At 50.4% G+C, this 13,983-nt stretch overlaps 1 protein-coding gene across 1 annotated transcript in view; it reads left to right on the forward strand.

Annotated features, from left to right (window-relative positions):
* Positions 1–13,983, forward strand: part of Cfap99 (cilia and flagella associated protein 99) — a 29,531-nt gene that overhangs the window by 3,144 nt on the left and 12,404 nt on the right. Inside the window, exons 2-9 of the mRNA XM_029545469.1 lie at positions 1,235–1,379; positions 2,398–2,492; positions 5,993–6,105; positions 7,365–7,542; positions 10,251–10,331; positions 10,512–10,586; positions 11,812–11,883; positions 12,119–12,207. Coding sequence (XP_029401329.1) covers positions 1,235–1,379; positions 2,398–2,492; positions 5,993–6,105; positions 7,365–7,542; positions 10,251–10,331; positions 10,512–10,586; positions 11,812–11,883; positions 12,119–12,207 — 848 coding nt within the window. The remainder of the gene's footprint in view (positions 1–1,234; positions 1,380–2,397; positions 2,493–5,992; positions 6,106–7,364; positions 7,543–10,250; positions 10,332–10,511; positions 10,587–11,811; positions 11,884–12,118; positions 12,208–13,983) is intronic.

Here is a 13,983-nt window from a genome sequence, read left to right on the forward strand (position 1 = left end):
GTCAGATCTTGTTACGGACGGTTGTGAGCCACCATGTGGTTGCTGGGATTTGAACTCTGGACCTTCGGAATCACACATGGGTCATCTCATCATTTGGGTCTGAATTGTCCCCCAAAGGCTCCTGTGGTAAAGGTCTTGCTCCCAGGGCAGGGCTTAGAGGTGGACCTCGACGGTTCTGATTCCCGGGACAGGGTCTTCCTTTGTACTCCTGCTTGGCCTTGAAGTCAGCCTGCCTCCACCCAAAGCGCTGGGGTTAAAGGTGTGTACCAACCACTGCTACCTACTAGCACTTCCCATCCTGCTTTTTATTCAGGACAAGTTCTCGCAGACTTCCCTTAATCGTGCAGATTTCTTCTGGATAATGTTTCTTCACGTAAAAGCCTTTATATGAACATTTTTTTTGTTGCTGTTGTTTGTTTTGTTTGTTTGTGTGTGTGTGTGTGTGTGTGTGTGTGTGGTTTTTTGTTTTTTTTGTTTTTTTTTGAGACAGAAATCCACCTGCCTCTGCCTCCCGAGTGCTGGGATTAAAGGCATGCGCCACCACGCCCGGCTGGCAGGCAGATTTCTGAGTTCGAGGCCAGCCTGGTCTACAAAGTGAGTTCCAGGACAGCCAGGTCTATACAGAGAAACCCTGTCTCAAAAAAACAAAAAAACAAAAAAACAAAAAAAAAAAGAAAAGAAATCTGCCTGCCTCTCCTTCCCAAGTGCTGGGATTAAAGGTGTGCACCACCACCGCCCGGCTATGAACTCATTTTCAAGTTGTGGTGAAATGCACTTGGCATAACTTTTGACCATCTTAACTATGTTGAGTGACACAAAGCACACTCCCAGGTCTGTACAGCCAGAGTCCATCCATCTCCATAACCTCTAATGTTCCTGACCTGAAACTCTATGCCTACAAAATTCCAGCTGCCTGGCTCCCTGCGCCCTCCCCTGCCACCTGCTTGCCATTCTTTCTGTCGCTATAGATTCACCCATCCTCATATAGGAGAATATTTGCATAACACTTGTCCTTCTGTGTCTCATTGCTTTCCATGTTTATTTTGTCCCACAAAACCCACATTCTCTTCATTCACCCTGGAGGTCCTGCCTTCCCAATCACTGTGGTCATCGCCCACTATAGAGAGCTGAACTATCTGGCCTCTGTTCAGCCATGTGGGAGTATCTGTCCCCAAGGAGTATCTGTCCTTGTTCTCCTGGCCCTGGAGAGCTCTCTCTTGGCTTTCCTTTTCAGACTCTGAGCCCGCAGAAGCTTGGGTTTATTTCGGAGGTTCTGTCTGGCTGCCTTGAATACCACAAGTTACTGACCATCGTGGTGGATGCCTTCTACGCACGGGATGGCCAGACCTGCCTGTGGTCCGACTACAACCTCTTTGAGGGTGCGTGCATCCACTATCCACATGTCCATGAGGCCCAGGCCTGCTGCCCACTCCAGATGGGGATTCGAAAGGAAGCTAGCCACAGACGCTTGACAGGTTGACTTGAAAGAGGCCAACCAAGCTTCAGGACACAGAAAGTGGCTCTTCCTGCTTCGGCCTCAGCTCTTTCTCTCATTTGATTCCCAGGTGCCCATAAATGTATAGCCCAGGTTAGGTGTATTTTTGCACTTCTCAGATGGGGAAACTTGGACCTGGGTGGGGAGCAGACATGGATCCTACTGCCCCATGCAAACTCTGGACCCCCTTATCTGAAAGAGAATGCCCCTAAGGGCAGCTTGGGCCAAAATACATACCTCTTATAGTCTGTCCATGACCCTAATCCTGTCACCTAAGAAGAGAATAAGCCTATGCTAGTCTGGATCATCCAGGAAAAGATTAAATATGAGAGCCGCCCTGACTACTGTCCATATTTACAGAACACAGTGTCTGTGGTCAGTGGTAGTGCTACCCGTAGGGCAGAGAGGGATCTAGCCCTAGGACCTACTGTTGGCCTTGCTGCTGTCCCAGGGAGGTGGAGAGGTAAGGGCTACAGTGTACAGGTGGGCTAAGACAGGTAGCTGGTTCCAAATGCCAAGCTGGGCTGACCCTAACTGCCTGCCTTAGATGTAGAATGAGCAACCTCATCCGAGAAGCCTCCATACCCAAAGGCCTAAAGTGACTCAGCTCACAAAAATCGACAAAACTGGAGATGAAATCACTTTAGCCTGGAGAGATCCTGGGGTTTCTGAGAATTGATCAAATGCAGTGTAATGTGTGTGGAAGCTGAAAGCCCCGCCCGAGTGACCAGTGTCTACGATCACTGAGCATGAAGTGGTAGTTGCCAGAGGGACCTGTCCTTATGTGCCCCGACAGAATGAGGTGCCAGCAAAGACTCTCAGCAGCTCCAGAATTCTCCCAAGGTCACCCAGAGCCCCTCTGCAGGGCAGCTGGGTGCTCCTCACACCATCTCTCTCCTCAGTGATCTGCTACCTGGCCACCTTCCAGCTGGAGGATCTTGGCTTCCAGCTTTTCTGCAGCATCATCAAGTCTCAGCCTGTTCGTAAGATGTGCAAGGTGAGCCCCGCTGTCCCCACCACGGTGATTTGGTTGAGGCTGCCAGCCAGGAGAGACAAGAACCAGAGCTAGATGCGGGAGCGTCTGATCAGCCCCACCTTTCATCCTTCAGCTAGAGAAACTGGTGGGCTCACCTTTTCTCTGCTTAATACCAGCTGACACCTTCTGTATAGGATAATGTTCCCTGTCTCTGGGAAGTCTGTCTCGTTGGTTTGTGAACAACATAAGTACCCTGTGACAGATAAGCAATCAGAATTATCTTAAGCAAGGACTTCATGTTTATGAACAAGAAGTAATATCAATGGCATCTTTGGAGAGATGCTTTGGGACTGCCCTGGCCAGTGCCACACTCAGCATGATCTGTACTTGGCTCAGGCTCGGCTGCCTTGTGCTGGAATCCAAAATGACTATGGAGCAAACTTCCACCCTGCCTCCTACCCTGGTCCTGCAGTGCTGACTCACCAAATGCTCAGGGGTATAGATCACATACTGTTCTCAGAATATGCAGTGACCATTTGCAGTAATTTCTTACCCCAATAAGCCCACATAAAAACACACACAACCCAGTTATTATAATTATAAACTATATGCCTAGATTGGGCAAATCTATCACTATACTAACTTATTCCCCAGGTATGAGACCCCTTGTTACTTGCAATTCCTCCTGGCCAAGTGGTTCTGCTCCATATTGGCTTCCACCTTCTCTTCCTCCCTCCTCTCTCCTCCTGCTCCCCCCCCCCCAAGACCTCCAGTCCCACCTCTCCATTCTACTGCTCAATCACAGGCTCTAACCTTGTTTGACCAGTTAGAATGAGGAGAAGGATCACATGAGATCACCTGAGTGTGTGATCTACCCCTTCTTGTGGATAGCACCTCTTGAGGAAGCAGAATTAACATCAGAATACAAACATCACCAGGGCAAGCCATAATAGTGACCCCGGGTCAGTACCTGGTCACTGACCACTCTAGGGAGCTCTGAAGACTCATGACAGTAGCCCACAAAACCTTCATGAGAGCCAGGCCTTGTGGCCTGTAACCCCAGCTGCTTGGGAGGCCGGGAGAGGAGGGCTAGCCTGAGTCACTGTGTCAAAGTTAAAAGTGAGAGAAAAGAAAGACTGAAGCTAAAGCTCAGCTGCATAATAATTCCTTAGCCTGTGTGAGGTCCAGGGAACAAGGCTGCTGCCGTGATTGACTGGTGACCAGTACAAGGCCTTCCCCTTCCCTTTCCCCATTCCATACTCCATGCCCCACTGGGTGACTCTGACCCCATTAGGGACCCTCAACCTGTTTCAGAGATCTAGAAAGAAGCCAGGTGAAGATGGAGACCCAGCTGTCGGCAACAGTGTGGCCTGTCTTAAGTGCTTCTGCTGTGTTCAGGAGTGGCAGAGCTCTAAGCATGTCGGGCCTAGGCCATTTGGAAGGCAGTTTCTTGGTCCAAGATCGCAGCTGGAAAAGCTAGAAGTTCTAGCACCCAGGAACCCCACACCCATGCACCAAAAACCTGCCAGAAGGTCAAAGCCTTTTTTTTTTTTCCTTTTTTTTTTTTTTTTTTTTTATAGAGTCTCATTATGTAGTTTGGCTGCTCTGGAACTCAATATATAAACAATGCTGGCCTCAGATTTACAGAGGTCCTTCTCCCTCTGCCTCCCAATTGCTGGGATTAAAGATATATGCCACAGGTGCATGCCTTGGGAGGCAGAGGCAAGTGGGTTTCTGAGTTTGAGGCCAGCCTGGGCTATAGAGTGAGTTCCAGGATAGCCAGGGGCTACACAGAGAAACCCTGTCTTGAACCCCCCCCCAAAGATACAAGCCACAATGCCAGCCATAAATCTACTTTTATGATTTATAATTGTATATATGTATCCCTGCATAGATATGTTCACATTCGGGAGCCCTCAGAGTCTCCTGAGCAATGGTACCACTGGGGTTGGAGTAACAGGCCATTGTGAACCACTTGACAAGGGTTCTGGGAACTGAACTCTGGTCTTTTGTAAAAGTGGAACATGCTCTAGGAGAACCATCTCCTAACCCTCCTCCCAAATCAGAGGGCTTTTTTTTTAGACCCACAGAAAGCCCTATTCCCCACTCTCACAGGGTCTCTAATAGCACTGTTCCACCACATCCCAGTGAGAAAGGTGGCTTTGACCCTGCTAAGATGCTGATGTGAATGTGTGGGGAGGAATGAGAGAATAGGAAGAAAAAAAAAAAAAAGATAAGATGTGCCTAAATTGGATTGAGCCAGCATGAAGGAGGTGGGGACCCCAGAGGGCAGATGTAGAGGCCAGTTTCACCTTCAGGGGCCAAGGCTGACAGCTGAGAGATTAAAAAAGGGTGAAAGGACACTGGCCATGGGCAAGGGATGAGTAGCAGGGAGAGGCCACATGGATACGTGAGGACAGTGCGCAGGCTGCCACGTGGGGAGCTGTAGAAAGCTCTAGAAGGAGGCCTTAGTAGCCTCTGTGAAGAATCGTGTTTCAGGCCACAAGGAAGCTAGAGGCTGGTAAGGATGAAGCTGGTGATGACAGTGCTTACCCTGGGTGGCACGGGATGGGACGGTCATGGCCTCGCTCAGCACTGCCCTCTCGGTGGTCATGCACTTCCGAAGTCATCCCCCAAGTACACCTCCTGCTTCTAAGCATGAGCGGCAAGTTGTGTGTCACTACAAAGCTGTCCCAGGCTCAGACATGTGGTCCTTGGTCCTGCAAACAGGAGAATGGCATAAATGCAACCCTAGCTTTTGGCTGTCCCTTCTGATTGCTTTTAGAAGGTCTGTATCAAAGAGTCTTCAGGAGTCCTCTAAACTGGACAAGACCCTCCAGGCTAGGGTATGTTTACAGCTTCTCAGGTCCCTCTAAGAGCAGCTGCAGGCAATTCAAGCCTCATTATTCCTCAGTTAGGGACTGAAGACCTGAGACTGTCCCAAACAGCAGGGCTACCTCATAGGACCCTTGCCCCTCCTGACCAGTTGACAGCTCTGTCCTGTGTAAATGCACTTCTGGCTCCCTACAGCAGCTGACTCCACTAAAAAGCTGGAAGGCACCGGCCCCAAGCCTTTCGGAGCCAAAGCTTCGGATTTGGGGACCAGAAGCTGGGAAGCTACCAGCAGAAGCTTGTAGCACTGGTAATCTCCCAGGACTGGCTCTGCGCCCTCTGAGGGCATCGTAGGCTTCACTGTGCAGCCCCTGACTAGGGATGCAGGCTCCATCTTGGTACTGAGATCAAGTTGCAGGGTTACTGGGCATGGGAAATAGCACTCCCAAAATTATAGATTCCCCTGTGATGGGGCAGGGTGGGTGGCAGGCAGGCAACCCTCCATGTCTCCCTGCAACATATTGCCCAGGAGTGAGAACAGGGCCTTCCAGGCCTAGAAGCTGGATGGATATCCATCTGCAGTAGGCATGACAATAGTATCAAGTCTGTTCTGGCCCCTGTGAGGGGCTGGAGCAGCAGTGGGTGGTGGTAGAGCTACCATGGAGCTGCTAAGGGTTTTCCTGCCTCAGTTCCTCAGATTCTTCTTTAACCCCTTGAACCTGAGCTCATGGATCAAAGACGAGTGGAGCCTCATCTACGAAACGGCCCATGTGATGGAGAACTGGATTGACCCTCTACTGAGGTGGGTCAGCTGTGGCATTTGGGTCTCTGAAAATCGCCCATTCCAGGTGCCTCAGAGCATGGCGGGGTGTGTCTCCTCATTCCTCTCCTACTCACAGAAGCTCTGTGAGAGTCTAGTTCATGCCCCAGGTTAGGGTGAAAGATCAGAGATGCCGTGAATGAATCTCCTGAGGCTGCATCAGGAACAGCAAGGTGACATGGGGATCTCCCAGATCACTGTCTTCTGAGGGAACAAGGGGAGGAACATCATCATGTCTTCCTGGGGACAGGCAGACAGATAAGCTGGACTCAAGTAGACTGACTGTTTATGTACTAGTGCTTAAGAGGCTGTGGCCCCACAGTGGAGGTCCTTAGAGCTAATTCTTCACCAAAAGAGGGTCGTCCTGTCCCAACTGACCCCCCATTGTCAGCAGTTAGGACAAACTCCAAAAAGGGGGAACATCTGTGTGCTAGTTCCACACTTATCACAGGCCTCCCAGCCCTCTCTGGGACCAGCCCTGTTCTAAGCCTACCACTGTGTCCCCATACCTACCCTAAAGTAGGAGGCCTGGTCCATCCATGGCCTTAGGAGAGCCCCTTGCTGGTAGCCCTCATAGCAGCCTCATTCTCGCTGGGTTGTCCTCATTCTGGGGATGAGGCAGAAAGCATTTCAAGTCATACATCCACCCTTGATAAGCCCCATAGGAGAAAACATTGAGCAGGCTGGTGATGATGGGCTGGATCCACTCAAGGCATAGAGAGGGAGAGAGGGTTCATAGACCTCTGGACAAACTATTAAGACCCTTCTGAGCTTCTGCTCCATAGGACCCAAGGACAGTTGGCTGTCCCTCCCCTCAGCACACACAGTTCCCTCCCCCTGCCATCAACGGTGCAGCTCCTGGACAACCCTCTCCCGTTCCCTACTGCTTTCCCCTGCTTCCAGCTCCCTCCATCATATGCACTGCCCAGTTTCGCTCCACACCCTAATTCCTGCTCACTCTCAGAGATTCTGGCATCCCTGCAGTGGGGATGTTTTAGCCTCCCAGCTCCTCTGTCCCATGGGCCTCAGTTTCCACATTTGTATAAAAGGGAGACTTAATGCAGGTACTGAAGTGTGGTCGGACTGCCCCCACAAGCTAGTCAGTGGAAAAGTCACCTGTCCATTATCACCTCACCCTTAGGGACAACCACGCACTTGCGGTCCTTCAGATCCCAGGGGCCAGCTCCTTGGTGACCTGCTTGGGATGTGACTCTATAGCCTTCTCCACTTTTCCCTTCCAGATGGCAGCCAGAGGTCCAGGAGCTGATCAAACAACTGGAGGGAGTACCAACCGATCAAATTCCTGTCTTGAAGACCAAGGCCAAAGTCACGGTGCCCAAGGAATTCAACCTGACTGTCCCAAGGCCCCGCGCCATTACAATGCCTGAGCCTGTCCCCACCATGGACAAGCCGAGACCTGTGAGTTGGGCATTTCTTCCTGCTCCTCCAGGATGTTAAGACTAGGAGGACAGGCTGTGAAAGTCACTGGGTGGCTGGGCTTCTCCAGGGTCAAGGGTGTACTGGACCAGAGAGGAACATTCAGTAACCCACAGTCCACCCAAATCCCGCACACACACAGAGGGAAGTTGGCGGAGGCCAGAGCCCACCACATTTTGGACCCAAACAGGAGGTGCTAAGGGATACTGTCTGGCCATGGGTTCAGACATGTCTGGATTGTGCTTAGAGTTTACCATTAGCCATGGTGCCCACCCTCCCCATAAGACAGTCCACTTGAAAGTCACACTGTAGATGCTTTTCAGGGCTGTTTGTTTCTGAGTTGACAGTCAGGGTGTAAGGAACAGAAAAGCACAGCTCAAACTGGCCTAGACAGTAGAGCACAGGCTTCAGGTATAGGTTAATCAGGGTTCCAGCTCTATTTCTCTGTGACTGCTTGCAGCCTAGTCTCCTCTGTAAGTAAATTTCATCTTTAGACTAACTTAGTCTCATTTTTGTTTTAAAGAAATTAATCCAGGCCTTGTGTCTACACTGTCCATTGTCCAGGGCAAGACAGAATATATAGGGACAGGAACTATTTAGAAAAGTCTGATTGGTCCAGCTCAGGCCTCATGCCTACTTGAACCATCTTCCTTGGTGCCAAGTCCTGATTAGGCTGTGGATTCTCACAAGCACTGACCTCCTAGGTCCGTCTGATCCTCATAGGATGAAGGACTAGAGGGGCATGAGGGCTGGCACTGGAGGACCCACCTCTCATCCTGGCTCTACTATCTTTCAAGTCTCAGTGAACTTCTCTCATTCCACAAGTTTTTCACGAGGCCTCAGCTCTGCTGGGTACCCCGCTCAGTTTTCCTCCTCCTCCTCCTCCTCTTCTTCCTCCTCCTCCTCTTCTTTTTTTTTTTCTAGTTTTTTTGTTTGTTTGTTTTTGTTTGTTTGTTTTGGTTTTTTTTTGTTTTTGTTTTTGGTTTCTTTTGAGACAGGGTTTCTCTGTGTAGCTCTGGCTGTCCTGGAACTCACTCTGTAGGCCAGGCTGCCCAGCACTTGGGAGGCAGAGGCAGGTGAATTTCTGAGTTTTCTTCTTCTTGACCCATCTTTTCCCCATAGCTTCGGCAACTGTTTACAGTGTGCGGGTCCGCTCATCGTCTGGCTCTGCATCCATTTTATTTGTACCACACACCCAGCACAGGTGGGGAAGTCATGGCTTAGAGATGATGTTCAGTAAATACTTGTGGGATGGAGAGAGAGATGAGTAGAGAGATGAATAAATGGCTATCTGGGTAGTGGACAGATGATGAGTAATCAGATGGATGGATGGGTAGGTAGGTCACCAGGGCTTTGTTGCTAAGCAACTCCACAGTCACCCCATCTGCAGGGTCTCTGATGTTTCTACTGCCAATTCCTCAAGAACCAGTTCTGCCAGCCGCCTGTCTCTGTTCTGCTTGGCTGAGGGACAGTTCTTCTTGTCCCCTCACTATGACATAGCTTCTCACTTCTGTATTTGCTAAGCCTATACCCAACACCCTCTGACCTATGGCCAGGACTCCCTTTCCCCTCCTGAATATGAGCCAAGAATATGCGCTAACCCCAAGCCTTCCATGCTCCAAGTTGGAGGGCAGTCAGGAGAGGTCACAGTGCAGCGAGGAAGGGAAGGAAGCAAGAGATGACCCATCTCACACGCCAACTGTGAAGAGCAGGGACCCGGACACACAATCAGGTTGGCTGGAACCCACACAGCTCCTCCTGGCTGTCAGGAAGAAAGAAGCCAAGAAAGCAGGCCCTTTGTACAACATTTTGAAGCGGGTAGACAGGTGGGCAAGCCTGGAGATGGCTGTGGGTGTGAGGAAGGAATACAGCCACAGAGGAAGAGGTCTTAGTGTGGGCAACAAAAAGACAGCACCAGGATCTCCAGTGAGCATCGCGGAGCCTGGGGACAGGACAGTTGGAGGAAGATGAGGGCTTTAGGTTTGTGGAGTTGAGTTGACTGTACCTGTAAAACATGCAGAGAAGAAAGAAGGCAAGGATTAGGGGGACAGGTTCAGGAATCTCGGGCTCAAGGGTGACCAGGATAGCCCCTCGCCTGTCCATGATGGACATTGCTACTATAGGGACATTGAGAATCTCCTCTGAGAGGACCAAAGTCTTTTTTTTTTTTTTTTTTTTTTTTTTGGTTTTGGTTTTTGGTTTTTGGTTTTTGGTTTTTGGTTTTTGGTTTTTGGTTTTTGGTTTTTGGTTTTTGGTTTTGGTTTTTCGAGACAGGGTTTCCCTGTGTACCCCTGGCTGTCCTGGAACTCACTTTGTAGACCACGCTGGCCTCGAACTCAGAAATCTGCCTGCCTCTGCCTCCCAAGTGCTGGGATTAAAAGCGTGCGTCACCATGCCCGGCTTAGGACCATAGTCTTAAGGTCCCTTCACAGGCAGCTTACTTTTTTAAAATCATGTATGACACTCTCAGACCTTCTGTTTTCCCCTTCCATTCTAAGAGCTGGCTGCTTCCCCTCCCCCTTGCCTAACCTAGCTATCTCTATGCTAAGGCATGCCCTCAGTGCCCTGGCCTTACAGCTCTCTCTGTCCACTCCATCCCAAACTTAACTCTAGACCCCATGACTGCTGCTGGTCTGACCATCTCTACTATGGTCACTAAGCACAGACTTGCCCCTCTGCCACTTCCCCAGGTCCCTCAGAGTACCTATAAGGAGCCTAAGGAGCAGAAGCTTCTGCAGATCATCAAGACATACAACCGCCGGACAGCTGAGGTGGCCACGTGGGACCCCTGTCTCCCTATAGACCTCTGTCGGGCTGCTAGGATTAGGGGAAAGGGAGGAGGTTGGGGACCTTAGACAGCACATGCATTCTCCCATCAAACCCCCACACACGGTGGTCTGAGGACCCTGGGCTGCGGCTGGAAGGGGAAGAACAGCATGCTATCATGACAGGAGCTGCTGCTGAAAGCCAACATGGAAGAGCTACAGTGTGCCATGCCCCGGGCGCAGAGGGAGCCACCAGAACAGGTAATGCCCAGCCTCTCCATGGTAATATTTCTCTCATACCATAAAATTCTTCCTTCTAGGGATGAGGGTGTAGTTCAGTTGGTAGAGTGTCTGCCTGGCATTCAGGAAGCCTTGGGTTTGATCCCCAGTACGACATAAACCTGGTATGGTGACAGATGCCCATCATCCTAGCATAGAAACAGAAGGATCATCCTTGCCTTGGAGCCTCCTGTGCCACAGAACTCCTGTGGAGATTAGAGAGCAGCTTACATAAGTGGATTCGCTACTACCCTATGGGTCCTAGGGACTGAACTCGGCCTCAGCCTCAGCAGCAAGGGCCTCTACCCACTGATGCATTTCCTCAAACCCATACAGAAAGACAAGAAAGACAGGGTGTCATGGTATACAGCTGTAATTCCAGGAAGGCAGGAATGGACCACATCTTTTTAAGTTTGAGGCCAGCCTGGTCGACATAGTGAGTTTCTGTCTTAAAAATAAAATAGCCGGGCGTGGTGGCACACGCCTTTAACCCCAGCACTTGGGAGGCAGAGGCAGGCGGATTTCTGAGTTTGAGGCCAACCTGGTCTACAGAGTGAGTTCCAGGACAGCCAGGACTATACAGAGAAACCCTGTCTCGAAAAACCAAAAAATAAAATAAAATAAAATAAAATAAAGGTGAGCAGGGACCAATACAAAGAAGAGTTGTCCTCCAGAAAAGCTCTCTTAGGAACAGGGCCATTAAGGGCAGCTAATCCATGCAGGATCTATTGTCTGGGCAGTGCCTGAGCCGTGTACCCCAGTCAGCAGCATGCTTGGGGTTGTGATGGCTGCCTTTAAAGACTATTCTTCCACACTGGAACTTAAAGTCTCCCCAACTTTCATCAAGGTACAACAGGAGGCATGGGGCAGTCATTCAGCCCAAGAAAAGAGAAGGTGGCCAGCAAAAACTCAGCCCTGAGGGATAACCGAGGGAAAGGATACTGACTCCCGAAGAGGCCAGCCATCCTATCTAGGAACTGCTGTACCTAGGTCTAGCTCACCCTTTCCTTTCCATGTTCCTGCCTAGGAAGTCCAACACCCCTAGCAAGGCTTAGAGAGCAATGGAAGACAGAATGCTATCCTGAGGGGACAGGGTAGGCACATGAGCATGGGGAGCTAGAATGGGGACCCTGGGGGAAAGAGTAGGTGACCTTTCTGGGGGTTCTGAGGAGGCCCAGATGCCAGACTACCTCTGCCTGATTTGCAGGACGCGGAGAAGCAGCTGTGGCATCAGTCTGTACCCCGCATTCGCAGGACTCCAAATCTGACCTTCTACAAGGTGAGAGGGTCTCCTGGTCCTGTAGGCCTCATCTTGGGCCTTCTTCCCACCTGCCTTGCCCAAAGAAGGCTCTGAGAGCGGGAGGTGGAGGACCCAGGACCTCACGGGCAGCTTGACCCTTGAAGCAGAGAGAAATGCCTAGGTGGGGGACACGTTGGGAGGGCTTGCTTGATAGCTGATAGCAGGATACTTGCTTCTGAGCCACCTACCATTCACCCCCTCCCCCACGCCACAGCCTAACAACCTCCCGGTCAAGCTGAACACAGCCACCATCCTTCGAGAAGGGGCTTTATACCAGCGGCAGGTGGAGAAGGAGCTGCAGAGGTGAGGGGCAGTGGAGTGATCTAAGTCTTTCCCTTCCACCCTCAAGAATATTGCCCTCAAGAGAAAAGCCTTGAGTGAAATCTGTCATTAGGCTGCTTGGCAGAGAGGAGGGAGCAGCTCTGATAAAGCCAAGGAAAATGTGAGCAAGGCCAGAGCGTGGCATGGTGGTCCATTTTTTGTTTGTTTGCTTGCTTGCTTGCTTTGGTTTGTTTGTTTGAGGCAGAGTCTCTCTGTATAACCCACGCTGTCCTGAAACTCACTCTGTAGACCAAACTGGTCTTGAGCTCAGAGATCCACCCACCTCTGCCTCCTGAGTGCTGGGATTAGAGGCGTGCACCACCCCTGCCTGGTTGGTGATCCACATGTTATCCTTAGCGCTCTGAGGCTAAGACAGGAGGATGGAGATGTCTAGGCTCGCTCGGGCTGCAGCAAGAGATTGTCTCAAAATCAACAAGCAAAACTACCTTAGTTTTCCCAAGCTTTCATAACACATGCCTCCCTGCAAGTCAGCAAGCTTCGCGTGGACAGCAGCTCAGTCGCCTTTGGAGACAGTGCCAACCCTCTTAGGTTTGAGGCTGCATCCCTAAGACCTCTCCCTGAAGGTAATAAGTACAGTGCCCAGCTGAGTCCCTCCTCACCTCTGGGTTATGAATCAGGGTTCCAAGTCCCCTCCTGGGGTTTGATTAGCTTTCTAGAACAGCTCACAGAATACATTTACATACATTTACTGGTTTATTGTCAAGGACACTATGACTGATACTGATGGAGAGACATGTAGGGCCCATGGGAGAGACTATAGGGAGGCACCTCACTACGCTGTCCAATGTTACCACCCTCCAAGAGCATCAGTCCCACCGAACTGTCCAGGAGTTCACATGAATCTTGGCATCTGCATTTTGTGGCAACCTCAGAGGTAGATGTGGTTGGTTGCAATGCTGGCCAAGGGGAATCAGCTCAGCTGTCGTTCCCTCTGCACTCGGTAGCCTGTCCCATCCAAAGCTACCTAGGGGTGGCCAGCTAGCAGTCAGACAAGCAGCCATATCTGACAGCTTCACGGTTCACCCCCCACCTTTGAACAGGAATCCCTTACAGGAAAAGGGCCTGTAACAGTTGTCCTATTAGAACTCTTCTCTGGTTCTGTCATGAAATCTCCCCAGGACTTTCAGGCTTCTGTTAAGCCTGTTCCCGAAGTAGGAATGGCTCAGCTCACACAGCCTCTGCATCTAGAGTGAGGTGTAACGCGAGTAGGTCAGTGCCATTTCTTGCTCTGAGCCTCTCGTGATAGTGAAACAGTAGTGAATTTTTTCTTGTTCTATAGCACATCAGTCCATTCCATCACCTACCTGGGCCATGTCTCACCACTAACACCCATGCCTTTGCATGGAATCTTGGAATCAGGCACTGTACTAGTATAGATCACAATCAGCAGTTCTAGACTAGCAGGTGGCTTTTCTTTGGTTCATCCTCATTTATAAAGAACAAGGAATTCCAAGTTTTCCAGAGTAATTGAACACACAGCCTAATCCTACTGTTCACCTCACAGTTTCACTCAACAACACTCATCTCCAACCGGGGTATACAATCTCTCTTCACCAGGCACAACCATGCTACAGCAATGAACAGCAGCTGGGGGTCTTCTAATTCATTTCTGCTGGGTCACCTTCTACCTAGTGGGGATGTTAAATATCTTAGGTCAAGGGCTCTGTCCTCCAGACTGTCCACCTCAAGATGCCAACTGTAATCCTCAAATAGATTTGCTCTTGCTTCTTGGACTCC

This window comes from Mus pahari, chromosome 13 (assembly GCF_900095145.1).
Source record: "Mus pahari chromosome 13, PAHARI_EIJ_v1.1, whole genome shotgun sequence".
In the NCBI taxonomy this organism is placed as follows: Eukaryota; Metazoa; Chordata; class Mammalia; order Rodentia; family Muridae; genus Mus; species Mus pahari.